The sequence below is a fragment of the Oryzias latipes genome, chromosome 15 (assembly GCF_002234675.1).
Source record: "Oryzias latipes chromosome 15, ASM223467v1".
Classification (NCBI taxonomy): domain Eukaryota; kingdom Metazoa; phylum Chordata; class Actinopteri; order Beloniformes; family Adrianichthyidae; genus Oryzias; species Oryzias latipes.
This window is the reverse complement of record NC_019873.2, coordinates 23,384,865-23,412,000: the sequence shown is the minus strand read 5'-3', so window position 1 is coordinate 23,412,000 and position 27,136 is coordinate 23,384,865. Positions and strand designations below refer to the sequence as shown.

The window sequence follows — 27,136 nt, the reverse complement described above, 5'->3', positions numbered from 1 at the left end:
ATTTGAAACCTCAAACTGTCAGTAAAGCTGCCCTTTTCTCATTTTCCAATATATCTCAAGTACTCTTCGTTTCATTTTTGAACTAATGTATGGAGCGAATGACGGCATTTATTTATGTCAAGCAGCTAGATGTTTCTCTGAATCCATCTACAGATCATGCACTGCAGTGGACAGACAGCTAAGCACCCCACAGATGCAAGACCATAAAATCCTGATATTTATACCCGATAAAAGCAGGGCAAAGGTTCCCAAAACTCCCACTCAGCACTCCATACAGCAGCTGGATGTGGTTTGTGAGTCAGAAAACAAGCAGCACCTGCCCTCAGTGAACGTAGTTTGAGTTTTTTTTTTTAATCAGGCGTGGGAGAGGCTGGAAAACCGTCACCAAGAGCGCAAGTGAGCTCGTTTCAAAAACTGAAGCTGGCAATGTGACGCTGTTAGAGCACAAGGTGGTTTCTTACTGACATTTAGTCACAAAAACCTTAAATGGACAAAGTCTCCTTTAAAAGAGTTGCTTGAAACACCTGTTTTGGGTTTGATTGATGAGAATTTCTTTTCTTTTCCTGCATCTCTCCAAGCTATGATTGATGGTGATCACAATGGGGACAAAACTTTGAAACAAACTTCAGTTTGATGAAAACTTTCCCCCCAAAATATCTCTTCTAAATGATGGCGATGGTCTAAGCAAAGCTAAACATTTGTGGGCCTTCTCACATAAAATCAGCTTTAAAACGTGCGTTCACTGAAGTCTTGAAAGCTGCCCCACCAAGATCTGCCTCCGCTTTAGATTGCACAGGGCAGATGGTAAGGCAGTGAGTGTAGATGATTCACGGTAATCTGATCTAACCACATCTGCCTTCAGAAAGCCTCAACTGATATCACTGCATAGTTATCCATTATTGGTGGTTTGCAGTGCGCCAGCAGTTAACTTTAGTGGATGTTTTTGAGTTTATTCACCTCTGTTTCACAGCAGTGAAATGAAAAGATTGCCTCCAAGCTGCCTTAAGTACAGTAAGCAGGAAGTATTTGCTCTAAGGGTTATTCTGTGTCTGGGAAGTGCAAAAGAAGAAACATTGTTCAATCTGTTGGAAGTTTTTTGCCAAAAGTAGGATCAGGTTTCTGTCCAGCAGCTTCTTGAGAGACTGGTCATGGGTCCAGCTGCTGCACAAAGTTGCTCACAAGCTTCGTGCCTTGAAAGATCTCCCAGAGTAGATTCACTTTGTCACATGCACTGCGTGAGAATCAGATGCGAGTTAAGGTCAATAATTTGGGGCGGTGCTTGAGTTTAATTCTCGGCAGCTCAAATCCATTCTAACGCAATTTTTGCTCTTCATCTTAAATGTTTCTGTTACCAATCAGTAAGATGTTTACTGTCATTGTAACAGGTTCAATGACATTCACAAAGTTCTTGTCTCTGCGTTTTAGGACCTATGACTAAAAATAATACATGAAATATAGGAAATTGAAATTAAATAGTTGCCAGACAAAAGTGCACACGTTAAAAAAAAGTGTTGAAACCAGAAAAATGGATACAAAATACCTCAGGACCACATCAGTTATATTTAAAACTTAGCACATAAATCCTAAAGTCCTGACAAGCTGCTTGACACGCCTTCATGTCTATAGATAAACGAAATTAAAAAATGAAAATGTATCCTGCAATTTTTCACCATTTACTCTTGAAGAGTACATTTTTGACTGAAATCTGCATGTTTCCTTTAGTATTTTCATTAGTGTGACATATCAGAAAACTAAAAAAATGTTTGGCTTATGTGTTTTGTTTTTAACTTTGGAAAACTTAGTCATCTTAAACTCTGAACATGAAACTTTTTTTAAGATTGTCTTTTATTGTCACATTTTTGGTATCAAATACAAAATTAACATTTGTCTCAAAGACGTCAATTTGTGGCATCCTTTCAAACAGGTTGGATAGGAAAAGTTGACTTTTTTTTTAGCAACAAGTCAAAAGAAGTTAAAACCCAGGAAGAGGTTTTTAATTCAATGGGTTCTTCCAGCACACTCATTTGCTAGATTTTTTGTTGGAACTACAACAATGTTTCCTAATACTGTGAACACAAAGTTCCCCTTAAATGCAGGTGACTTCCATAATTTGTGTTTTTTGTAACTTCTTTAAACTTGTTCAGTTATTTCTTTTTATTTCCGTCATGCACCAACAAATACACATATAAACAAGAATGTCAGAAAGACTTAAAAACATAGTTAACTACTTTTAATGAACTGCATATAAATCGATTGTATAAGACAAGTTGACGTCATTTTGACGTTTAATTACAATGTTTTCATCATTAAACGTTGCCAGGATCTGCTGGTGGAACAGCATTATGACAGTCTGATTATAAAACCAGGTAACTGGACCTGGACCTGCAGCAGGTCCTTCTGCAGCATCGCCACGATCACGGCTGTGCGGAAGAAGCTGTAACATGTAACGTTTCGTATAAAAAAGTTAGCCATTTGTTTTTAATCTAGAAGTTCAAGGTTTCTGACTACTGCTTCTTCTTTGCAGGTTTAATGGCAGGCAACTCTTCTTCATCCTCATCTTCCTCCTCTGTTTCCTCCTCTTCAGACATGTCAGAGTCTTCCTCCTGTGAAGCTGATGAGATCAAAAGATCAAAACCTCGGAGCTGAAGGGTTTTCAAAATAACTAAGACAATATCTGGTCTGAATCAGTTTTCCTCAAACACAGCATATTTACTAAACAATGTGTTACAATTTGGAAAAAAGAGAAATAAATTGGGTTGCACGATGGCAGGAAAACCCACGATTTGCAAAATTAGTGATCAGAATCGTGATGACGACATAACTTGCGATACATGAACAAATAACAAAACAACCAAAAACATAATTTCCATTTCACTGCAACAGTTTAATTTAAATAAGTTGACCCTAGTCTACAGGCCAACATCTAACATTAAGGAGTTCCATCTGATTGGCCAACAAGGTGAATGCGTCCATCCGATTGGCACAATGCATAAGGAGATTCATTTCAAGCTGCCATAAGCTTGTTTTGGCACGTTAAAGGTAACCATTGATCACAATTTTCACCATCTGTTGCGATACGCTTATTGCACAGCTTGGTATTGCGATGACTATAAATTTGCAATTTTTTGTGCAGGCCTAGAAATAAACATGTGCATGCATGCATACTCAGCCACAAACACCTGGAATGATTATTCTTAAACCGCAAACGTTGCTAATAAACTGTAAAAAAAAACAACAAACTTTTGTCCTTAAATTTTAATTAATATAATAGCTAATTAACATTTGCAACTTATTTACGGTTAATAATTAAGGGGGAAACTGGGAAATAAGGTTTAGATTTACCAATAAGGTGCAGGCCGCTGATGACGACAGGCCCTGATCCAGCTTTGAGTCTGATGGTGACTGGGGCTTTGAGTTCAAACTCTCCCAAACTCATCTAAAAAGACAGAAATGAACTCAAAGCAGCGTGCTTTTGCCAGTCATTATGAACCACTCACTCATTACCGAAAACATACCATAGGAAGGCACTTTATGTTCAGATTGGCGATCGGCACTGAAACATTCTTTCCCAGGTGGTTCATGGCGGTTACCTCCACGACATTGCTCTCCTCCTTAGCACCTTCTCCGAGGCAAACCTACAAAAAGGAGCGGTTAGCAATAGCAGAGAAGACCAGAAAACAAATAAAGAAGGAAACAAAACAGAACATACTGTTCTAAGCTCAAGAAAATGTTCCAAATCCTCCTCTTCATCATCGTGGAAACTATAGGAGGGCACTTTGGATGACAATTCACAACCTGTGAAAAAAGAAAATTAAAAAAAATGTCAGACGTGGAGTAACAACAAACAGCACTGACCTGAGCACTCATGATTTAGGCGAGCGAACCCCACGTGGGCGCCGCCAGAGATGTACTGTTAAATCAAACAAACACTTCGCTTACTGAACAAGTAACTTTCCAGCTTCGATTGACCAGCTGATGCGACATGCAGTGATTCATCTTCAGAGAAAGACATCTTTTCAAACTAAAAAAGTTTTCCTTCAGGATTTTTATGGCCAACCAAATCCTGAACGAAAATCAACGTGAGTCGCAGAGAATAGACGCGCGTGATTCGTCATCACTACGCGCCCGGAACGAACCAATCGGGAGTCATTTAAGAAGGAGGCGGTCCAGTTGAATTTTATGTCCATTTTATATGGACATAAATATGTTTTTTGTTTTAAGTGAGTCTAAAATGATTTTAGACTCACTTAAAACAAAAAACATATTCATTACATATTTATCTTTATTTTACATTACATTTTTTGAAGGTAAGTGTTGGGTTCCAGTTTTTTTGTCTGTTAATTTGTATTTTTAATAGATATTTAAAAGGAAACTGAGGAAGAAATCTGAATAAACAAATAAAAATAGGATTTAAGTATTTTAAAGTGACCTACATATAATACATGTAAAAAGTTATTTACAAAATAAGTCTAAAAAGGTATAATATATATATAAACAGTGTATAAGAACAATAAATAAGAAAATCAATTAACAGTTAATCTTGTTTTGAATATAACTTGTAGGATAATCACTAGCTGTAAATTAACTCCTATTATCTGCATTTCACACAATTTCTTAATATTACAAAGCTTTTATGTTAAACGTGTTGTTATTTGTGCTAACAAAAGTTTATTTCTTTATGAATATAACAAAGAGTTATCTAAATGTAAGCTTAATTCAATAGTTTTGGTGTGTTTGGAACCAGTTGAGTATGAAAACACAAAACCACACAAGTGTTTACTTTTTCTCATTTATTGTTTTTTGTTATACGTCTTACATAGAAAGTTTACAATAATTACTCAAACTTCAACGACTCCAACCCTAAACGCTGTATGTACATTTGGAGCCCTTCCTCTTGTCGTCGACAGAAGAGAAAGCTCTAGCATCGGCAAACTCTAAAATCAAACCGCCTATAACTGGGAAACTGTACAAGAACTAACTAGACGCTTAAGAGACTTGATGCCGACAGGCAGCACAGCGGCGTAGATGGAGAGTTAGTAAAAAGGACTGTTTACAAACAGAAGGCAAGCCAGATTTGAAAGATTTAAACCTATTCCACGCTGACTGACAGACTGTCTGAGCACAACAGGTTCCTGATCATAGCTGTATAGGTGGCATGCTCCTCGAGGTGGTAATATTCTAATGAGCCATCACAGCAGATCCAACACAACTCATGCACTTTATGAACGCACAGTTTAAAACATCACATTTACAGACGGCCACCGAAGAGCAGCTACTGATCCGTAGGATACTAACAGAAGACAGCCGTCAACCTTAAATGATGGATTTACAAAAGCAAATGAGAACCGAGGGAGTAGAAAGTCTTCAATGGACAGACTGGAATAAAGGAAAAGGCTCCAAATCTGTGCAGCTGAAAAGCCAGAGTGTAATTTCCCTTTGATGGATTAAATGCGTGCACCGCTAGAACTGAACATTCATTTGAGAGTTTCCTGCAATTTACCAGTGAGGCTTCAACTTCAAAGTGTTTTGATACTGGGAGATTGGGATTACAACTTTAATACATGAACTGTTGCCAATATACAGCTAAAATATTGATCAGAATGTTTTGGTCCTACAAGATGAGAGGAAATAAAGGCAAAGTAAATTTAAAAAAAAAAACAAAAAAAAAAAAAAACTGACCAACATTTTTAATGTTCAGTGGTGCACATTTTCACAGAAGAAAATACAGTTGCAAACTTCTAAGCAATATTTTAGATCTGATTGAAGATTCTACTGAAAAATAAAACATGATCAACAACTTTTAAACAAGGCACAAACCAAAAAGGCAACTGCATTATTTTCAAAAAAAAAAAAAAAAACGAAAAAAACAACATAAAAATGGAGGAATTATACTGAGACCCCCTGGAACATTTTTACTGCTTTCTAGACATCTAGAACTATGAACCTCCTAAGCCTCTACCTTCCTTTAGTGGTAAGCCGCACGCGTTCTTTGAAGTGTCCAAAATCTCAAGTGCACATTCAGAACCGATCAGCGTTGCCCTCAGATCCATTTTCCGCCGGCAAACGCTCATGTTCCACCAGTATCCTGTATTTGTTTCTGTAGATGAAGGAAAACTACGGAAGAACGTGTTGGAGCATCTTAAGCAAACGGTCGTGGAAACACTGCAGACATCAACCTCGTGGGAAATAAAGCAATGCCTAAGGAGCCCACGTCTATGTTGTCAATGGAGTGACTGCAACTCTTTGAATCCAAATGGGCTGTAACATCCAAGGGTGGCTTGGGGAACCTGTGCTCGACAGATGTGCTTCGTTAAACAAATCCTTAAAGGAACATGTGGAGAAAGCTCACATGGCAAACAAAGTAGAGTAAAGTATCGTCTGCGAATGAGGCGAACACTCGGGTGTCGCCCTCTTCAGTATCAAAAAGGGTTCTCAAAGGCTCCGGCCCATAATGATGATGTCTTTGGGAAATCCTTCCATTTTGGCCACCTCGAAGCATCCCAGCTTACTATAGAAGTCCAACATTCTCTTATCAGTCTGACGAACCTTACAAAACGCTCCGCGAGAACCTGAGAACAAAAAACAAAAACAAAAAACACAACAGATCGATGATTATAATGCTTCTGATCAGGTTTACATTGAATTTAATCGTGAGACTCTGTCGCTCACCGTTAGCTTTAAGTGAAGACAGTAAACATCCCATCATGCTCTTGGCCACGCTGGGGTCTGTGACTTTGGCGTGAATGTCCACTTTGATGAGAGAAGGAAAGTTGGACAGAAAAGAGTCTGGAAGACCATCCTCCTCCTCGTGGAAACTCAGCATCATCTTCTACAGACAGAAACAATTTATCATTTCACATGAGGAGAAAATGGATCAGAGAAAGTTAGGGGACAAAGATGAGATCATACTTCAGCCTCGGTGAGATCTTTTTCACAGTCTGGTTTGTTGTATTTTTCCTGCATGAAGGGAAGCCAGCTCAGTTTGCACTTCTTGATGAAGGGCTTCACATCTACTGTGCCGACGGCATAACCGCAAATCCCAGCTTCATCCTCCAGCACGAAACCGTAGTCTGAGCTCAGCGTTAGCAGGCCTCCGACCAACCTACAAACCAAAAGCAGCGATTCAGCTCCATTTGAGACGTCTGGTGGGTTTGAAGCATCCATCTTTGGAATATTTACCTGTCTCCTATGAGGTCAGGATCCTCCTGGGAGAACAGTTCATCCTCCATTCCTTCACAGTACATTTCCTTACAGATTTTATAAACTGCAGTCTTTGATGGAAACAGACACAGCTGTTATTGTAGCTTCCAAGAACAAATATTTTCCACTGATTTCTGTAACAAGTTCTATCATCTGCTATGGAATCATCTTTTAAAATCCATCTGAACAACATAAATTCATGTTTACAGTTGAATAAACAACTTACCTCATCTTTGGGATAATATGGCCTGATAGTGTAAATTTTGGAAGTTGGCAGGGATGGTGGCGGTTGGTAGAAAAGATCGTTTGCCGCTTCTATTGGCAACAATCTCTGCAGGTTTCAAAACAGACAAATTTAGTTTGATGAAGAGGAGTCATGGCTTTGCTTTGGCTGAGCTGTGTATTTGTTAGGTTGAGCCACTATCAACTCAAAAGGAACTACAGAAGCTACAATAAAAAGCTCTGGAGCATCAAAAACTGTTGAGAAATCGATGCATTCAATGGGTTCCTTGTTGATCTGACAGTGGACAACAAAAGCAAATACATCTGTTTCCTCTTTTTTTTTTTTTTGCAGATACATGGCAAAACAAACACGAATAGCTTTTAAAACATCACGAGGCAATGTTTTTTGGTCTGACGAAGGTTCACTTGCTGAAGGAGATGCTCCTTTCCCTGTTTTTTTAAGGCATCGCAATAATTCGCTGCGCAGAACCTCCTGTTGAGAAAAATAATGATGCTGGCGCAGAAATGCAGAGAAGACTCCAGGAAAAAACCAGGGTAAAAATCACAAACGGGCTCAGTGAATCAATTATGTCTAATTTGCATTTCAGTTTGGTGGTAAAACTCAGTTTTAGGCTGAAGTGTTGTGTTTAATCCTGGAGTTATCCCCTTTCCCAAAGCGCTTGCGTTCACGCTGCCGCTGCTGCGATGCTCGCATGCGCGCTCGCAAAGAGATGGCTTGGCAATTTGTGCGCTGTGTTTTCCTGCAAAGAAATGAGGTGTCATGAAAACAAAACCTCGCCATGCTCGCTTGCGCCGCATGCGCCAGGGAAAAGCAGCATCTCCTTGTGCAGTGGCTGAAAGAAAGTGAAATTATGATGCGTGTCATTTTGACAAGATCACTTCCATGTCATCCATTTTACTCTGGCAGTCAGACAGTAATTCAAAGTTAAACAAAGGACAAAACCTTTTTTCTTTTAAAGTCTTACTTTGAATACTGGGAAGCTAGCCGTCACAATCAGCCCACCTTTGACAGACCAAACCACTTCAACCTGCACATATTTTCCAGAATCGTCTTTCTCACAGCACTTTTTTTTTTTTTTGATCGCTGGTATTTCAGTGCATTAGATACCTGGAACTCTCCTGCTAGACCTCCCCTAAAGGCCCAGGGCTCTTGGTCTCCTCTAAGGAACTGTGCTGAGGACTGACTACGACACCCTGTTAGGAGCACAGCCAAGCGGACATTGTTACCACAGAGTGGGGGCTCTCTGATAGAGATGAAAAAAGTGGGGAAATGGGAATGGAGGGGCAATGTGTATCTAAAAGCAACACTATTATTTCGTTGGTTGAATCATTAAAACATCAAAAGGTCTGAATGTGAAACAGTCAATAATAACTACGGTAGTTTCTATGTTGGGGCTCAGGCACCTAAATCTCATGTATGGGGTATTTTCTGTAAGAGCTCCAGAAGGACCACTTTACTTAGCTGTGAGCCGTTTTTTTTAAAAAGCCTGGATATTTCACAACCATCATCAAGCTTCTCCATCTACCGCTCCACCAATAATCCCTCAGTACTTCTGACAAAAATACTCCAAAGATAATAAAAAACCATGGCAACCAAAGACCTCACCAGAAAGCTTTAGCTGCCATCGCCCCACTGATCGAAGCACCCCCGTCTGAAGTCACATTCTCATTTTATCTGCCTTGTCACATGATGGGGAGCATAAAAACCAGGGAAAAGTAAATGTGGTATATCTTATCACAGTTTAATGGCCTTGCAGCTTAACAACAATAGCCACAATCGAGGCAAACCAGAAAGGAAACACCAAAGGGGCAAAAAGACACGGAAAGCAGGCAGGGCTATTGGAGCTGGTAACCAACAGTACTGCTGCAAACTAAAGTCAGACCTGGTTGAAAGGAAACCCTGTCATGTGACCAGACAAATGCTGCGCGCGTGCAGGACATTTAACCCTGCTTAACACATCAATCTCACACTGATGACTAAAACAGTTCCAGCGGAAAACTGGACACACAGCTGGCAGATGCACCCACATGAAGGGACTGAGCATGGCGGGTACAATCAATAAAGTACACCACATAAGCTAAATTGATCTTTATCATGCTGGATTTTTATCTTGTCTTTGTCCAGCCAGTGTGCCACAGAGAGCTCACTTTTCATAAAACAAACACATATTTGTTTTGCAATGCTGTAAGATTCAGAGCCAAGCACAAGTTCCTATGTGTAGGTGCATCAGGCTGGTTTAGGCCTTTCTATTAGCCTACTGATAGAAAAAAAAACATGTTAGAGTTATGCTGCCAAAGAAAGAAATTTACACGTTAACACTTGGAATTCAAACCTAAATCGCCGCGCGAGAAGTGACTTCATCCGGAGGCCTGCTGCCGCTCTTACGTTTACAAAAACGCATTAAAAAAACAAAAAAATTATAGATAAAATCTGAACACATAAAAAGGGGGACGCCTGCACTGTGCATACATCGGCCACTGTCGATCCAATAGCAGTAGAAACTTGTACTGTGGATTCTTCCATCTGTACATAATGAAGGGAGAAAACAATAGAAAATAGTCATTAGTAAGTGTTTTCAAAAAATAACCAGGGAAGTGACTAATTGCCGCCTGAAAAGCTTTCATTTAGAGGGCAGATTTAAATAAAAAAAAGCTTGTGTCTAAAAGTTATAATTTAGAATTTTTTGACACTGCAGCTTTTAAACAAAACAGACCAAAAATGAGGCCAATGGTTCTATGTAGATGTTATTTTAAGTGTGGGTTTGCTGCCTGCTGCGTACAAAATTGTTGGCTGAGACCTCAGCTTTACCATATAGCTGGACATGATAGAAACCTGTGAATGAAACTGGGTTACAGGGAGTAACCTACAGGCCATGCTGGTGCTCTGTTCAAGTCCAAACAACACCCCAGAAAGCGTGGAAGTGTCCTCGCAAAGCTCAAAATGCATCACGGCTTACCATCTTATGAGTAATGCGACCGAAACCACAGAAAGACAAACGCCTTCCTTAAAAAATGATGGCATTTTACCCTGATGCATATTGAGTACTTCTTGTTTTTCTCTTCAAAAAGTATTTTAGCCATCGGTTGCAATATATCATTTGTTTGCATACTTCAACAAGCAGAGCATTTATGCACCAGAATGGCCTTCCACAGTGAGTACATGAACTTGCTCTCCAAGCTCGCATGCGCGCTAGGGCGTGTGGGCACCCATCCCCACTAGGAGAGGAATGGAAGCGAGTGTTTCTATGTTGGAATGCAGCAGGGAAGTTACTGGATACACAGCAAGCAGCAGCAACCCTGCTGGGAGATTTTCCACACAGGCCAAAATTCAATGGAACGCTAACCTTTTTTTTTTATTCTTACATTTATTTAACATGGTAGCAATGCAAACGGCATTCAGTCCGAGCAAAAATAAATAAAAGAAAGAAAGCATGTTAAAATTGTAATTCTAATTAACCTGAAGTAAGCTGATCTATAAACTTCTAACTTTTAAAAAGTTTTAGCCAATTGGTGCATGATGTGCACAAGTGATGCTGCGGCATCTCTGATCATGAATGTTACTGGTAAAATAATTTTTCAATTAAGTGACTGCTATTAAAAGTCATGCAGCTAAATCGCATATAATCTATTTTATTTTTCTAAACTGTTGATCTGAGGTGCAGAAAACGATTTATATATAGAGTCAGAGGCTAAGCTAAGGAGGCAGAGACCTGTGTTGTCTGTCTTACGTACCTAACCACAGGACAAAAGACTTGACCATAGAAATGATGCTCTTGATGTCCCAAATGTAAGGGTAGAGGTCGTACAGGATGGTGCGGTTGGCGATGTTCGACAGTCGGGTAAACATCTCAATGACGGAGCAGCACATGTCCTCAAACTTCTGTGCACGCGACTGCCATTCAGAAACCTAGAGAGAACAAAGGGGCCATTTTTCTTTTCAATTCACCAACAGATTTATGAAAGTTTTTTTTTTCATTAAAAAGTGACAAACTGTTATACAACTGTTTTATAAAACAAAGTTGGGGTAAAATGTTGGTGTGAAAGAATTGGAAGGAATCTAAACTTAGAAAAGATGGCTGAACTGAACACACTTCATCTGCAACCACACCACCCAATGGACAGTGTGGATAGTGCACACCCACCATTTTGTTTTCTGCCACACCACCAGCTGTTTATGCTGCCTCGTGAGATTATTTTAATCCACTTTAAAATACTACACATACCTTCTCGCTTTCCTTCCTTTTGCAGTTCACACTGACAACACTGCTGTTGGCTCTTAGCCAGTTGAACTCCTTCAACATCTGCATGGCTTTGGGTCCATGTTCATAAGGCAGGTAGAAGAGCTCTGCCAGCAAGCACAGGTCATCAAGTGAGAGCGGCTCTGCGATGAACAGCGGCTTCTCGTTGGGTCCGGGCACAAATACATCCTGAAAACAAAAGTTATTCACAGGGTCACAAAAACATCTAATATCCAAATATATATATATATATATTTTAAAAAGGAATTCACGATTGTTTACAGCACCTGTTTGAGCAGATCGTCTGTCTGCATGGGGGCGATGTCACTCCCAGAATCCTCCTGGATTGACTCTTCGGGGGACTTGGTCTCTACAAGACCCTCTTTGTCAGTGTCCATAGGCTTTAGGTCTTCAGCCATCTTGTCATTCAGGATGGGACCAGCATGTTTGCTCTCTGGATCAACTTCTGGCTCTGGTTCGTCCAGCTTCTCAACAACCATCTCCATTGGCTCCTCATCCGAGTCCTTCTTTTCAACATCCACCTACAGTAAACACAGAGTTAACACTCAGATGCCCATGAGTTCATAGCTTTGTGGAACAGCAACAACAAAACTCTACCTCTTGGGGGGCTTTTGTAATCGGGAGTGGAAGTGGGTCCAAGCAAAGGGGGGGGATTGCAGGTGACATTATGGGCTGTTGAAATACAGATGTGACCGATGTGGATGAGCAAAGAGCTGGAGCTGTCATGGATGTCACATCGATGGTTGTGCTTTTGGCACCACTCTGGGGAACCTGTCGACCTGAAAGTGTAAATGGTCAGCGCTGAGTTGTTTTTGTTCAACTGAAAAAAGAAGAAGAAAACACTGAGGTTGCTCTTACTGTTGTACTGGTGAGGGACACGAAACTCTGAAAGCCACTCAGTAAGAGCCAGTTTTAGAGCGATCTGTGGGCTGTAAAGCACGTCTGTCTCCAGCTCCTCATCACTTCCTTCATTCTCCAACTTGATCTGGATGGACACGGTGCTCTCCTCGCCGTCAGCTGATTCACGGCGACATTTAGAAAGACAATCAATTAAAGGCGTTGATACGACAGCTTGACCTTGTTCAATCCTGCTTTAATAAACCTCTTAAAAGTTTAAGACTTACTCATGACCACATCTTTGCGAACTCCGTTCATATTTGACTTGTACCAGGTGGCTAGAGTGTGAATGGCCACAAAGTTGGTTTCAAACTCGCAGTTGGGGTTGGTGAGGACTCCCTTCAGTCTCGGAATGAGCTCTGTGGAGCGACCCTTATATGGACCCAAGAAGAGCCTCTTCTGGTCATAATCATTAGCATGAATATTGTCCCAGATGACTGGGGCCCGTCTAAGGATTTTCGACACCTCCTCAATCGACTCCACAGGAATATCTTTGGAGACCACTTTGGGACCTACACGCAGAACATGAAGTGATTTTGGGTGTTTAAATTTAAATTCAAAGTGTTGAAATCCTCCTGGTACCTCAGACTTACCTGTCCATAACACATCTATGCTGGGGAGTAGTTTCTCACCCACTGTGTGCAGGTAGGGCGACTGGGGGACATTTGGGTAGCAGAATGTTCCACAGTACTCTTTAAAGGCAGACAATAAATAAACAAGTCAGCAAACCAAATAATTACGGCATAGAAAGAATAGATGGTAATAGGAAATACCTGTGGGGCAAAAAAGGAAGGTTTCAGGCTCTCCCAGGTACTGGTAGATTTCATTGGTGATGGAAACCTGAGCATGTGCAAAGGAGCTGAAGACTTCTTTATCAGCAGGGCACATATTGTGGTCAATGTCATCAAAAAGTAAGGCAAATGACTTGCAGCCAAAATGAGTAACCTAAAGGAAAGAAGGAGGGATTGAAATTTGTTTGAATACTGACCTGGAGAGATCTGTGAAAGCTTTAGTCTTACACAAAATATTCTAATACCTGATCGAGTTTTCTCTTGAGAGCAGAAACTTCTTTCTGGTTAGAAAAGGTGATGTCTAACCCAGGAGAAATGGCATAAATGAACTCAATTCCATGCTCCTTTGCAGCAGCAATTAAGGTCATGAGTTGTTCTGCAAAACAGTTGGGAAAACAAATAAACAAACAAGTCTACATCATAATAAAACATTACAGAATCCATGCATGCTAAGAAAAAGCCGAATGCCTTATCAGCTCCACACAAGTATCGGAAAAGGATTGAATCTGAAAAGATTACCTGCTTCTTCCACCGAATACAGCTCTCTCCAGAACATTCTGTGTTTGTAGTCATCTTTTGGTGCATAAAGGTATGTGTTCAGACCCCATTTCTGCTGCCTGTGAATTACAGGGTTGGCGTCAGTCAGAATCACATTCCACATCCCCCTGCTGTAATTTGTAAGCCTAATTACCTTCTGAACAGCTCTTTCCTCTGTTCCATTGTCCATGGGCGGCCATAAAAGCCTGCATACGGTAACAAGAATTAAAGCATCATGCAGTAAGGTCGTGATAGATTACATTTTAGTGCTATCTGCTCACCAGTAGCATAAAATAGACACTTATGAAAGCATTTTGTGTAAAGAAAGATTATTATCTACTAGAGCCAATAAGATATATCATAATACATTAGCAAAAAAAAAACCGCAGCTGTTGGGCGTAACACATAGGATATAATTTTGAAAATGCATAAAATAAATGATAATTTCAGAAAAAAATATTATATACATTTTTAAAACAAAACCCTGCTTTTTTTGTCAGTATAGTCAGAAGCGAGTGAAAACATTTTTGTCGCCCTAATTTCTTCCAAAAAATGCAAACACTGCTTCTATTTGGGACAACGTGTATACAGAATAAAAAAAAGCAAAAACAAACATTTCAATAGTACTTTCAAAATAAAATGTTAAACGTCATGTAAGCGTTTCAGAAAAAGATGCTACACCATCAAATGAAGGACTTATAATGTATTTAACACTTAAAAAAACGACTAGGAATATCGAAAGTTCTCGAAAACTATGTCTTCTACCCTACCTTCCACGACACCGCTGATGAATTTTCGGTGACCCGTCGACTCCACCTCGCCGGAGTCTTCCACCGGGCCTGGGGCCTCCACGCAGGGCTCTCCGGAGACTGGGCTGGGGCTGCTTTCAACAACTAGTTGTTGAGTATCCACTGGTTTTTCTTTATGGACCATGGTTCACGTTATCTTTCGACACAAAAAAAACGAAAATTTCCGACTAAATCCTCTGAAATGTTGTTCCCGACAGGGTTAGCTAACAAGCCCACCGAGTAAAACCCGGATCATAAAATAAAACGCGTCACGGCGCGTTAACGCTACGAGAGAAAAAAAAGAATCGCTTTTCCAAAAAAGAAAAATCCGGTCTCTGCTTTCTGCAAACACCAATAAAATTTCCCTCCAGATGGTAAATCACATATTGCAAATAAATTACGTAGAGAATAAGAAAACCTTCGTGTGTTTGCACTCGACCATTCTCTTCTGTATGGTAAATTTGCCCTACTTTTTGCGTTGGTTCTTCCTGTTTACACCGAGTGCGCATGCTCAGAGAACCGGAGCAAACCGGTCAGGACCGGATTAGTGTGACAAAACAAAACACAGGAAATTTTAAATATTAAACACATGGCTGTTTCGCGTGGATTCAAACTTAATTTGCTGTTTTGCTAATCAGCTTATGATTCGTATTAAACGAAAATATGATCGCAACTTACGTGAAATGTGTACTGAACCGGTTATCCCAATTGGCAAATCGCGACACGTAAAAATTGGACAAAGCGAACATAACCCATAGTAAAATCAAGATTTGTTGTTCCTAAAAGAGCAGAAATACATATTTTGGCTGCAGCTTCCTTCGTGCTCGTCACTGCAACAGCTGGAGTTTTAACGCCAATGAGGAATTAATTTATTTTATATATATATATATATATATATATATATATATATATATATATATATATATATATATATATATATATATATATACCAAATATACCATAAATGTTCAGCACACATGCATGTATATTGTTAAACTAATGCAAAAACAAATCACTTCAATTAAATTCTATAAGGGTTCAATGCAAAAATGATTTATATCCATGAAAAATATACAATTTACAAACTAAAAGCAGCTGGCTGAAAAAATATTGTTTCAAATATGTAATATGTTACACTATAAAACAATAGCTGTGTACGGCTTATAAATATTTCTACCCAACTTTTAAAAATATATATGTATTTAAAAAAAAAAGTTGGCAAGTTTGTTCAAGTTAGCCTGTCGTTCTAATCCTTTTAGAAATTTGTGATAAAACAAAAGTTGAAATAAAGAAATATGTAAGAAGGTACACTGACAGTATATTCTCCCTTTAAATCCTTTCAAAGTAAAGAAAGTTAAATGTATATATATTCTGGTAGATTAAAAACATTAAAGACTTTTGCTTAATACCTACAATCTTGTAAAAACAAAACACAAAAATCACAATTTGTTTGATAAAACATATTTATTTAGACTTCTGGGACATTTCAATGTGTCGCATCATTTCCCAAATAAGGTAAATTAGAAATTAACCCTTTCATGATTCTTTCCATACAATTTTCCACAATTGTACATTTAAATAATAGAAAAGAAAAACAGAATTTTGCTTTTACTTTTTTTTCATGCTTTTACCAGTTTCTTTATAAATTTTCACTTCAATAGAAGGGGTTAGCTTTCCAAAACAAACAAAAAAAAAACAAACAAATGAAGGCATGAAGCAAAATGTAAAGTTTTGCAGATGCAGATCCACCCACGAATTCTGAGGTAAGTCTCGGCTGCTTCTTCCTGCAGGCGTCCTCCGTTACCTCCTTAGATTCTGCTGAGCCTGCTTCAATAAAGTGTCAAAGTCTAGTGCATTCAACTTGCCTTTTGTTGGCAACGGCTCATAGTCTCTGCTTGAATCTAAAAAAACAAGGGAAAAAACAAGCACACAATTAAAAAACAATTTAACACACAGCATCGAGTCTATGTGGAGTCTCAGTAAAGGTTGTTTGCAGTACCAATTAAAAGTTGACCGTAGATGTTTCATTCTTTTCCTTCTCTAGATTGTGTGTAATTTGTATTTAACCTACATTAACAATGGATGTGTTCGGGACAAACAGGTGGTGAACAAATACAATGCAACCTCCTGCCTCAGTTAATCTACTCACTGGCACCAAGACATTTTTTTAGTTTGCTAGTTTAAACTATACAAACCTAAATCAGCATAATTGCTTTGACAAAACTGCCTTCTTCCACCAAAGCAGAGATCAAACGGAAGCTCGTCAGGGTTGCGCAGCTTGCTTCCGTTCTCGATGGCTGTAAAAGCGTCCTTGGTGTCAAAAAAAGTCACAAACCCGTAGTTGTCCCTGTGAAAAACAATTAAAAAGAAAAACAACCCTTTGTTCATTTGCTTTATCAGACCTCCAGTGAAAAACAATTAACATGTGTGCAAAGTTGTAACTTGCTTTTAAAAGAGCAACTTAGCTGTTTTTTCTAAGAAGCTCCAGTTATGAACAAGCAGTTTGATTTAGCACTGTTGCTTGGCCAAAATGGTCACAGACAAGACCAACGAGGTTCAAAGACAGTGCAGCTATTTATGCCTATGGAGTATTTTTTTTTCCAATATAGGAGGTCAGAATGGACTGAAATGGCATACTTTGTTCAAAACCTCTTCTGGATGGTCTTACCCATGATCTCTAAAGTGCAGGGTACATTCCTCAATCCGGCCAAATACAGAGAAACGCTCCCTGAGTTCTCTTTGGGTCATTGTTCCTCGTATTCGTCCAACGTAAACAATTCGTCGCTCTTCCTGAGAGACACACAGAAGTAAAAAAGGGCAATGAAATCCTTTTGTCTTTGTAAATTTTGTTAGAATTCAGGGATATTGACTGTAAATGAACGTACAATGGCTTTCTCCTTGCGCCTTTTCATTTCTTCTGTATTTGCCTTTGGAACATTGCTGTGTCTGGGTCTGTATGTAGGGCTGTAACAAAACCCTTTGGTCATTAGTTTCAGTCTAAATTATTTCTTCAAAACACCTAAAACAAATAAAAGTTTCATGTAACGAATGCCATTCATACACACACGAGTTTCATCGACTGTACCTGTACAGTCTTCTGCTTCTATTCCACTGCGTTTGTTTCTGAGGGGACCGAGACCTGGACCTGGAGCGACTCCAGGAGCCAGAACGAGAGGATGAATAGGAGTATCTCCTCCTCCTGGGAGGAGAGGGAGACACGGAGCGAGAAGACCGAGAGGAGGAGCGGGACGAGGATCTAGAACGACTGTCAGAGTGGTGGTACCTAAAGATAAAAAGCAAGAAATAAATTTATAATTTTCTTAAAATGAGGTTTGAGCAAAGAAATCGATTTGAGAGGGACAAACCGTTTCTTTGCCGGAGAGCACGATCTAGACCGAGATCTGGAGGAGCAGGAGTCTGAGCTGCTAGACATAGGGCTGGAAGAGTACCGAGATCTTTTCTCGGATCTGCCCCTGGTTCTTTCTTTGCGGCTATATCTGGGGCTGGGTGTTCGAGAAGCAGCGGGTCGACGGTAAGACCTCTCTAAATGCCGGCTTCTTGGACTCCTGATTTTATAAGTACTTTCAGCTTCGAGTTGAGAGGGGGAAGCAGCTGGAGTCTCCAGTATAGAGCCTCCATCTGGCCCATGCTTGGTGGTCTTCTGTCCTGGACGCTCAGTCTGTGGGGCATCTTGAGGTTTGGTTGGAAGCACAGTATTTGTCGGTGCCACGGAGCATTGAGTGATTTGTGAAGGAGCATGGTCCTTGATGGTTTGAATAACGATAGAAGATTGTTGCTTGACATTCCAGCGCTTTCCTTGCTCCCATGAGGAAGTGCCTTTGTTTGGAAGGCAGTAGTCGTGATCCATGCATGCGAGGGAAGAGGAAACAGCGGCGGCAGCCGGAGAGACCAGTTTACTGTGGGGCCGCGCTGACGGCAGAGGCTGGGGGTCTATCTGGATAACTTTAGAGGGGCTGACTTTGGGGCCTTCTCCAGCCTTTCCCTCTACTCTGAGTGAAGCCACCGGCGCCAGAGGTTTCCACATTTGGTGTGGGGGAGTGGCTGGAGGAGTCAGAGCTAGAACAAAGGAGAACCCAGATTACACTCCACATGTTAAGAATGTGGATCAATACTTAGGTGGCAAATTGATTCACAAATCATTGATTCATAGATCAAACCACGATTCTTACTATTTAATATATGTTTGATTGATTCCTGCATGTATGTCCTTTCACTGGGTTATGAAAATTGAAGATATATTTAATCATCATTTATACATCTAAAAACAAATTTGAAAAAAAGAAGGTATTTGTTACTTTAATTACTTGTATTCAAAACATTTTTTGTAGAACGATTTCAGTTACCTGGACTTCGGTCTCATTCCTTTTGTTACTGACACTAGTTTATACTCTGCAATTCCTAGATTCTGCAGTTTTAGAGTAATAATTACAGTGTCTGCAGTGTACTTTACAAGATTTATAAACTTTTTAAATCTCAGATGTTTATTCATACTCAAATTTCCAGGAACAGATTTTAAATATTCAAATACTAGTAGCTCTATTACATGTACAGTGAGCCCTCTGTATATCGCAATTCACCTTTTGTAGATACTACTTCTACTTCACGGATTACACCCATCGCAGATTAAGTTCAGAACGTAACCCCAGCGATAAACAAGGTCACACTACTTATAAAGGTCTTGAATCAGCTATATCAAACGGCACAAGTATTCAGGAACAGATGGTGAATATTCGAGTATTCGGATACTCCTCACAGCTCCATCACATGTACTCATCTTTAACACTTTACATCAACAATTCACCTTCAGTGACCGTGCCATTTCACAGCCGAATTCACTGAGAAGGCAGCAGCCATCAGCAGACACAAAGATACATACATTTGCATAAAATGTTCCACTGATTGTCCTTTTAATTAAACTCCCAATTACCTGCAATGCTGGAGAAGTCATTAGCTCGCACACGCTCCACAACGGTTTTCTCTGGAGCCGGTTCAATGCTGCAAAGCAAGCAATTAGTATATTAGCAGAGAAGACGATAATCCTCCAACATCCTCTGACAAAACGCTGAAGGACAATGAGGTTCACGGTAGGTCTTGGCGTTTGGTAGATTTGCGTCACGTACAAACACAAAAAGTAATCTGCTTTGATTTTCCAGCGACTCGGAGCAGCATAGGGGCTGTAGGGTAACTCACCTCGAGTTTCCTACAGCTGCTGCTCTACCACAGACCTCCGGTACACATTGCTCCTCTTTGGCTGAAGGAAGAGGGAACATTTCATAAGAACACAGGGGCCACCAGTAAACAAGAAGAAAAATAAACACTAATTGTGCTTTATGCAGTGATCATTTTGCTGAAACTATCAGCTAAATCAGATGCATCATTACACGATGAGACTGTAACACACCAGTCCAGGTTTTTTCCAACCCTCAGATCCAGCGGGGCGAGAGTCAAATACATTTGCACACATGGCAGAATTCCAGAGGCCCAGCAGACAAAAGCACAAAGCAGCGTCCCTTAAAGGGGAATATTACACTAAAGCTTACCCACGTAAAAGCAGATCAGATAAGCTTTAGATCATAAACATTCCATAGGTCACTTTTTGTTGGGCTGTGCAGTTGAGCTTATTCTATATGTTTATAACTTACAGTTTCCCCTCTTTTCTGTCCAAACCCACTATGGCCGTCTAACATGGATCCTCTAATACAGCGATCCTAACTGCTGGGCCACAGAACAGTACAGGTCCGTGGGACAGTTGGTACCAGATCGCAGAGAACAGAAACGCAACCGACCATCTGATCCTAAAGAACGATTTATTTTGGAAAACTACTGGACTCACTTCCGACTCACCCTTGACGCCTGTTTAAGTATATTGATCGCATGTTGATTATACACCCACTATTTTCTTAAAGCAGTTGTGCTGACAGCCAAGTTAAAATATATATATATTATTATTATATTATATATTATATTAGGAATTTGTTTTGGCAAAGAGTCAGTGAGGAAACAGAAGGAGCCTTCGACTTCAAAATAAAATAAATCTGCATCTAACAAAGAACCAAGAAATAGAAAATATGGGTTTTAACTGTTGTTCCCACAGACCCCAATGAAGTATAATATACAGCTACCGGCTGCTAGAATCCTGCTAATAAAGTTGCTCCAACGGGGGATTAACATTTATTATTATATTTATAATTGATCAGCTAAAGTTTTTTTTTTTGTATTTATCCGTCGCACCTTACAGGTCAGACAAAGCTGAAGTTGGCGTTTAATCTTTTTCTTCCACTTTGACTTTCATGGGTTCATGGAAAACTGATATCACATTTGAATAGTTTCTATACAAAATCTAAAGTACCAATAAAGTTTAAACCCCTGGCAGATATTTAACAGAAGATGAACGTAAACTTTACGCTTTAAAGTTAAGGTGGAAGCCCTCTTTAACCTCGTACCAGCTGGTTGGTAGTGACATTATACCGGTCCGTGGCCTGGAAAAGGATAGAGGCCCCTGCTCTAATAAACTTCAGTCGAATAATAAACCCGGTAACCCACAATGTTTTCTGCAGTTCTAGAGAAAACCCTTCTTTGAAGGGAAGAGTGGACAAACTGGGACATTAAATACCTTGGGTTTCTTCAAACTGCTCCAGTAAACTCGTCAGATCAGCAGCTTCAATCCCTACAAACACACAACACTTGACGGTTAAACCAACACAGCAGAACAACAACAACAAAAAAAAAGAAGAAGTCCGATTTATACACTTTTTTCATCCAACTATTTGGACTCACATTTGAGGGTTAAAGTTTAAATGGCAGATAACTCAAAAATTAAAACACATTTTTAAAATAAACCTTCTTACCTATTTCACTTGTAAACGCCTCAATCAACTCCTGGGTGGACTTGTTTGCTTTTTGGAGGATTGCTGCAGTGCGTTTTGTATGTTGTTGGATTATTGGAGTCACGCCGCGTGGCTTTGAAAGACCTGAAGGTGTTTGGGGACTGTTGGCGGGGAGTTTTGGAGATTTTCCATCAGATGCTGCAGAGCTGTTTAAAGCGCTACACGCTGTGGTCTCAAGTGGCTTTTTGGAAGGATGCTTGGATGCAGCCCGGATGTTTTCATTAACGGGGGTGGGATGGACCTGTGTGAGCTTAGGGGTTTGTTCATCAACAGCTTCTCTTCTCTGTGAAGGAACAGGAGAAGGCGTCCCATCCTTTGAAGATGCATTCTGGGTAGAAACCTCTACAGAAGACACAGACGGTACCCCGGGCTGGACAGGGTTGTTTGTTTGTGTTGAATTCTTAACTGAGTTGGGGGCAGGAGGAGGGTGCATTTGGGGTAATCTAGAAACATCCTGGGTTTTGGAAGCTGGAGCAGATGCTGCAACTTTGCTTGTTGAGGACATCATGTACGCCGGGGGAACCAGCAGGGCTTCAGGCGTGGGCGGTGCACCCGGTCCTCTTGGCTGCCAGGCAGGTCTGACTTCTTCCACGTCTTTCTTCGCCGCCTGTGGGCCGGGACGTCGTGGGTCTTTGGGGTTGGAATGAAGCAGGCAGGGGATCGGAGGGAGCTCTTTGGGGGGCTCCGGAAGGCTGGGCCATTTGGTGCTGTTGTTGTCTGGGACTTCCACCGGAGTGGGCTTCCTCTGCTGTCGCAGGCGCCTATACTCTTCCAGACTGAGGGATTTGGGTTTGGGCTCTGGTGGGGTCACGCTTGCAGATCCTGTGTTCTCTGAAGGTTCAGGGTTGGAAGCAGGTACAGCGATCCCTGAAGAAGCCCCAGAGGGTTGAACTGTTGAACCTTCTGTCTCCACAGCAGCTGTGACCGGCTGTTTGGGGACATTTGTTTGGGGAGCGGAGGACTGTTTTTCCTCAGCAGCATTGCTTAAAACGTTCTCTTGTTCTGGTGAAACTGGTTCATTACATTCAGACAGTTCTGTTGCAGTGGTCTTTCCTATTGTTTTAGTTTGACTATGTTTGATTTCTTTACGGGCTTTGCTGGATGGAGTTGATGAAGGAGGAACCCCTGACACTTTAGGGTTGACAGAAAGCTTTTTAGCTTTTTTCAGTGACTCCGGGGTAGTTTTACACACGGTGCCACTTCTAAGGACCCGTCCTTCTGTAGGTTTGGGTTGTACACAGAGTTTCCTTTTCCTCCGCGTAGGGTTTTTGGTTTTAGCTTCTTTCTTCAGCATGATCTCAGCCTTCGTATCGGAGCTTGTTGGTACCGGACATATAAAGTTCAGTTCTTTGTTAGGCCTCACATCATCTTCATCATCAACGACTATATGCTCTGAACTGTCAGTGAGCACCTCTTCAGCTTCATCGGAAACACTCTGCTCCTTTTCTGAGGATGTCTCCTTAAGAGGGACTGAGATTGGAAGATCTATGTTTGGGATGGCAAGAATAGGTTCTCCATTTTCACCCTTGTCTACAACCTCAAGCAATATTCCTCCTTCTGGCAACATGTGCTCTCCCTGCTCATTCTCCACACATATAGTCATACAGTAAGGATGCATGTGTCTGACAAAGTCTCCAAGACTAACTGGTGGATGGTCGCCTTCACTTTCCTGCTGAAAAGTGATGGGAAGTGGGAGAGTCAGCCCCTCCCAGTCTGGCAAGTCCCCATCAGGTGATGAGGATTCTCCTATAATTGGGCTCCGATTGATTGAGCCATCCTCCTCTTCCTCCCCATCGCTCCTCTGGACAAAAATCCCCTGCATTCTGGGTAGACTCTGCATATCAATGGAGACAAAGGTTTAAAACTTGAACTCTTCAAATATGTTCAGCAAATAAAACTGAATGGAGAAACTACCTTTCCAGTCGACAAGGGTCGCGCAATATTTAGTGAATCCTTCTCTTGAGGGGAGCAAGACAGATACAGCATTCTCCTAAGCTGAAGAGTTAAAGATAAAAAAACATTGTATATATTTTAAATCAACTCATGAGGAAGGAAGGCCTTTCAATGTCTTCCTAGGAGTAAATTTATGGTCACGAACCGGAGAGTGCTCTCTGCCCTTCTGAGTAGACAGCAGCTCTGAGTCAGGTAGTGTGTCAAAGGGCGACAGGTTTTCATCTTCGACATTGTCAAGAATCTCCGTTAAAGCCGTCAGCAGCATAGTCTCGCTCTCCTCGTCTTTAGTCTAAATGAACACAGCAAAAAAGAAAGATTAAAACATAACAAGAATGCAACAAAACACCAAGCTGCTGAAATGCTGTAAGTTAGTCTTACCTCTACTGTCGGCGTGTCTTCAAAGATGGAAAGAATGGAGGGATCCAAGCAGCTTTGAATGGAATCCAGACTTCCTCCTGAGATTAATCTGTCAGTCTAAAGGAAAAGTCAATATAAATCATCTGTCATGTTTGGGGTGGTAAACAGATTACCATGGAAGAACAACACATTTTTTAGGTAAAATCTCACGTTAATCATTTTAAACTCTTTGTTACAATAGATAAAATGATCAACTTGCAGATTTGAGTAACATTATGCTGTTTATTCAAACGAAATGGTGCGTTCCGGTTCGGACACCCACGTGTCTCCAAATGCAGACAGCAGGCGGACATGTTTGCTCTTCCCTAATGCCCACGTGTTCGACTACAACAAAACAAATACCAATTTTCAGCCCCCCCCAAAATGCAAAACAAGTTATTATATGATTGCAACTGATGTGACCAACATATGTCGGCGTTTGTTCATTCTGAAGTACATTACAAAAAAGTGAGCGAATCCCATTTGCGCATGTGCGAAAATTACCAACGTGATTAAACACGAATCATTAACACGTGAACCCATTTGTATGGCAATAAGACACCCTGAACATATTTAGACAAAAACTTTAATGTCAGATTTCCCAAACATGAACGTGAAACGTGAAAAATCAGCGTAATGGCCTTTAATCAAAACTAAAGCTGACTAGAGTTGCAGATCACCACCACGTGTTAAGGAATGTAGATAAACCCCATCAATTAGCTTTTAAGTGAAATCCACACTTCCATGTCGTATCTTAAATAAACACAAAACCATATAGCTGCAAAAATGCACAACTGTCAGTAAATATTTTCAAATGACTGTTTGGGTAAAAATGCGGGGAAAGCGCCTCTTCCCCCACCGGCCCGACTTGATCACAATCCTGTTAAGCTAGCACTCCAAACGTCAAACTGGCTGCCTACGCATTTCTAATTAAAAAGTCAAATGAAATACTAGTTATTTAGCGTTGCCAATTGCTGTATAAAACACAAACGCGTAAACATTTCATGTAGGCATTTTATTTTATTTTATTGCTATCCTATGGCTGAATCCACGTGTCACTTTTCTACCTACTGGTTCAAGCAAACACGATGTACTAGTAGCAGCGCTCAGAGCACGCGCTCACCAACTCTAAAATGCACGATCGTTTCAAAGCGTATATTTATTTACCTCGTCTAGTGTTGCTAAAGGGGAAAGGTCCATATTGCACGCTGTTAAAGTTTCCTCGCCTGTTCTCCACCGCGCCGCCATCTTACGAGCCCACTCCCCGCCCCGATATGTTCAGAATGAGGAGTAGTGAATTACAGCCGGACCGGCAGGAGACACGTGGTCCAGCATTCCCGGCAAAATGACGTAAACCCACGCAAACGCCGGCGGACGTCACCACGTTTGTTTTTTCTCCCCCAAATCTTTATTGATAACTAGACATATTACAATAGGTCAAGAAAACAACGCAAACATTGTGCAAATGACACATCAACAAATCAGCACAGTCCAGAGGTTTACATTTTCTTATTAAACACTGAAATAGGATAAAAAAATAAATAAGAAAATACGCAGTTGCTTTAAAAGATGGTTGCAGAGGTCTGCAACCTGCGGCTCCAGAACAATGTGGCTCTTTGGTTGAATAAAAATAATTCTTTGTCTTAAAATGTATCTGTAAATTAAAAAAAATAGGCAATTAGTAAAAAAAGAGAAATGAAAAGAAAGTTACCTAAACTTTATTCAACTTATTTACAAACAGTTAAAAGGCAGTACATATCACGTGACGGTGCTGCTGACTATGGTCGCCCTTATTCTCCATCAATCCATCAATCCTTAACAGTCCTGTAAAATATTTTTGAGCTCTATTTCCCACAGAACATCAGTTTTGAGGTCAGTAAGCAGCGAGCACAGCCAGAATGCCAAGATAAGTTAAATGCATCACATTTTCTAATTTTTTTATATTCAAGGATTTTAAGTGCAACTTATGGTTGGAAAATATAGTAGGGATCTCTTAATTAGTTCTGATTTAACTTTTAGCTCAGTAAAAATAATCAGTAAAATGAACTTTTATTATCACTGCCGACATTACACTACTTACAACATTTGCTGCATTGAGATGATCTTATGTGGTGCAGAATGTCTTTTGTTTTTAAAGGAAGTCATGTGAACCTCTGTCAAAAGTTATAAACCATTTCACATTGTTGAAAAAATATGTTTGATGTCATAATTAAACATAATAGGAATAAAACAAGTCAGTGTCTTATTTTTCTACAGGGTAAAGGAAGACTTTGTGACTCCTGCTGGGCTGTTGTTGGCAAGAAAGCGACCTAAATGGCTCTCCAAGTGTTAAAGGCTGCAGACTCTCTGGCCTTTTGGCTTCATATTTCGCATGTGTTCTATTATTTTGTTAAAAAACTTTAAAAGTCCAGATGGAAAACGTTACAACTAGGTTGTGAACTGAACCATTTATACTTGTGAATGTGGAATGAAATAACAGTTTAATGATAAAAGTTTAATTTTTGGACCATGTAGTTTAAAGTACAAAATGTTAGTTTCAATTTTGTGATGATGGATTTAGGTTTGTGGGGGATGTGGATGAATGGATTTTTCAGTCGGAGACGGAGTCAGGAACTCAGGCAGCGTGGCACAAATACTTCGCACTGAGTGAGACTCGGTGCAGTGCTTGAGTGCGTCAGGTGTGTGGCATCCAGGAACTGTGCGCTGGGGTTGCTGGGAGATGTAGTGTATTTAGTACCCTGGAGACGGTTCCCTCTGGTGACCAGAGTGGGAAAAAGAGCTTTGACTCTGATGTTTATTTTACATCTTCTTGGTGTATCTGTAACTGGATAAATTTGATGTAAAATCCTAAATGAAACTACTTTTATTCTATTATTAACACAGTTTATGAACTCCGGCCTTTTCCCAATTTAATTTACCCATGGTTGAATACCAAAACAACTTTGCAGCTGGTAGAACTGAACAATAACTGCACGTAATTGGTGCACCTTTTCTTTGCAAAATCCGGATCTCCAATAGATTCAAGTTTCAATATTCAAAGAGTTTATTGTCAGATGTGCTATGTCATATGAATATTAGCTGTTTGCTCTCAATAAAAACGTCACATATTTCAGCCCTATTATCTGTGAACGATACATGCCTTAGAAATTGAAGAGAGCCTGTAA

At 40.3% G+C, this 27,136-nt stretch overlaps 3 protein-coding genes and 1 non-coding gene across 5 annotated transcripts; all 4 read right to left on the bottom strand.

Moving 5' to 3' along the window:
- Positions 1-1,827: 1,827 nt before the first annotated feature.
- npm3 (nucleophosmin/nucleoplasmin 3) lies at positions 1,828-4,122 on the bottom strand. The gene is made up of 5 exons (XM_011484482.3): positions 3,940-4,122; positions 3,710-3,795; positions 3,516-3,635; positions 3,343-3,436; positions 1,828-2,611 (listed from the first exon to the last, which is right to left on the bottom strand). The coding sequence occupies exons 1-5, from the start codon at positions 4,010-4,012 to the stop codon at positions 2,505-2,507; spliced, it is 480 nt and encodes a 159-aa protein (XP_011482784.1). The 5' UTR covers positions 4,013-4,122; the 3' UTR covers positions 1,828-2,504.
- A 653-nt stretch (positions 4,123-4,775) lies between these two features.
- mgea5 (meningioma expressed antigen 5 (hyaluronidase)) lies at positions 4,776-15,208 on the bottom strand. 2 transcript variants are annotated; one of them, XM_011484480.3, is made up of 19 exons: positions 14,698-15,208; positions 14,082-14,133; positions 13,910-14,007; positions 13,636-13,766; positions 13,373-13,544; positions 13,193-13,291; positions 12,827-13,111; positions 12,561-12,719; positions 12,300-12,481; positions 11,969-12,223; positions 11,667-11,870; positions 11,176-11,350; positions 9,914-9,967; positions 8,552-8,637; positions 7,427-7,531; positions 7,180-7,271; positions 6,910-7,102; positions 6,670-6,829; positions 4,776-6,569 (listed from the first exon to the last, which is right to left on the bottom strand). In XM_011484480.3, exons 1-19 carry the CDS (start codon positions 14,858-14,860, stop codon positions 6,433-6,435), a joined length of 2,802 nt encoding a protein of 933 aa, XP_011482782.1. In that variant the 5' UTR covers positions 14,861-15,208; the 3' UTR covers positions 4,776-6,432. The 2 variants fall into 2 exon arrangements, with proteins under 2 accessions (XP_011482782.1, XP_011482783.1); XM_011484481.3 differs by lacking the exon at positions 9,914-9,967 and having other exon boundaries at positions 14,698-15,207.
- A 952-nt stretch (positions 15,209-16,160) lies between these two features.
- Positions 16,161-25,295, bottom strand: pprc1 (peroxisome proliferator-activated receptor gamma, coactivator-related 1). The gene is made up of 14 exons (XM_023963298.1): positions 25,140-25,295; positions 23,955-24,050; positions 23,722-23,865; positions 23,538-23,618; positions 21,585-23,457; positions 21,350-21,403; positions 19,927-19,987; positions 19,664-19,731; positions 18,081-18,792; positions 17,801-17,998; positions 17,601-17,679; positions 17,384-17,505; positions 16,911-17,062; positions 16,161-16,616 (listed from the first exon to the last, which is right to left on the bottom strand). The coding sequence occupies exons 1-14, from the start codon at positions 25,218-25,220 to the stop codon at positions 16,516-16,518; spliced, it is 3,822 nt and encodes a 1,273-aa protein (XP_023819066.1). The 5' UTR covers positions 25,221-25,295; the 3' UTR covers positions 16,161-16,515.
- LOC111948859 lies at positions 17,149-17,286 on the bottom strand. The gene has a single exon (XR_002874857.1). It is a non-coding gene; the product is annotated as a small nucleolar RNA SNORA50 (small nucleolar RNA).
- Positions 25,296-27,136: the final 1,841 nt, after the last annotated feature.

Coding starts and splice junctions, on each gene's coding strand:
- pprc1 (XM_023963298.1), bottom strand. CDS start 25,220: ATGGCGGCGCGGTGGAGAACAGGCGAGGAAACTTTAACAGCGTGCAAT. Junction 17,999..18,080: donor TGCTCTCCGGCAAAGAAACG/GTTTGTCCCTCT, acceptor TTTTATCTTTAG/GTACCACCACTCTGACAGTC. Junction 17,680..17,800: donor AGAAGCAGAAGACTGTACAG/GTACAGTCGATG, acceptor GTTTTGTTACAG/CCCTACATACAGACCCAGAC.
- npm3 (XM_011484482.3), bottom strand. CDS start 4,012: ATGTCTTTCTCTGAAGATGAATCACTGCATGTCGCATCAGCTGGTCAA. Junction 3,636..3,709: donor ATTTTCTTGAGCTTAGAACA/GTATGTTCTGTT, acceptor TCCTTTTTGTAG/GTTTGCCTCGGAGAAGGTGC. Junction 2,612..3,342: donor CAGCGGCCTGCACCTTATTG/GTAAATCTAAAC, acceptor TGATCTCATCAG/CTTCACAGGAGGAAGACTCT.
- mgea5 (XM_011484480.3), bottom strand. CDS start 14,860: ATGGTCCATAAAGAAAAACCAGTGGATACTCAACAACTAGTTGTTGAA. Junction 11,871..11,968: donor CAGACGATCTGCTCAAACAG/GTGCTGTAAACA, acceptor TTTTGTTTTCAG/GATGTATTTGTGCCCGGACC. Junction 6,830..6,909: donor AAGATCTCACCGAGGCTGAA/GTATGATCTCAT, acceptor TTCTGTCTGTAG/AAGATGATGCTGAGTTTCCA.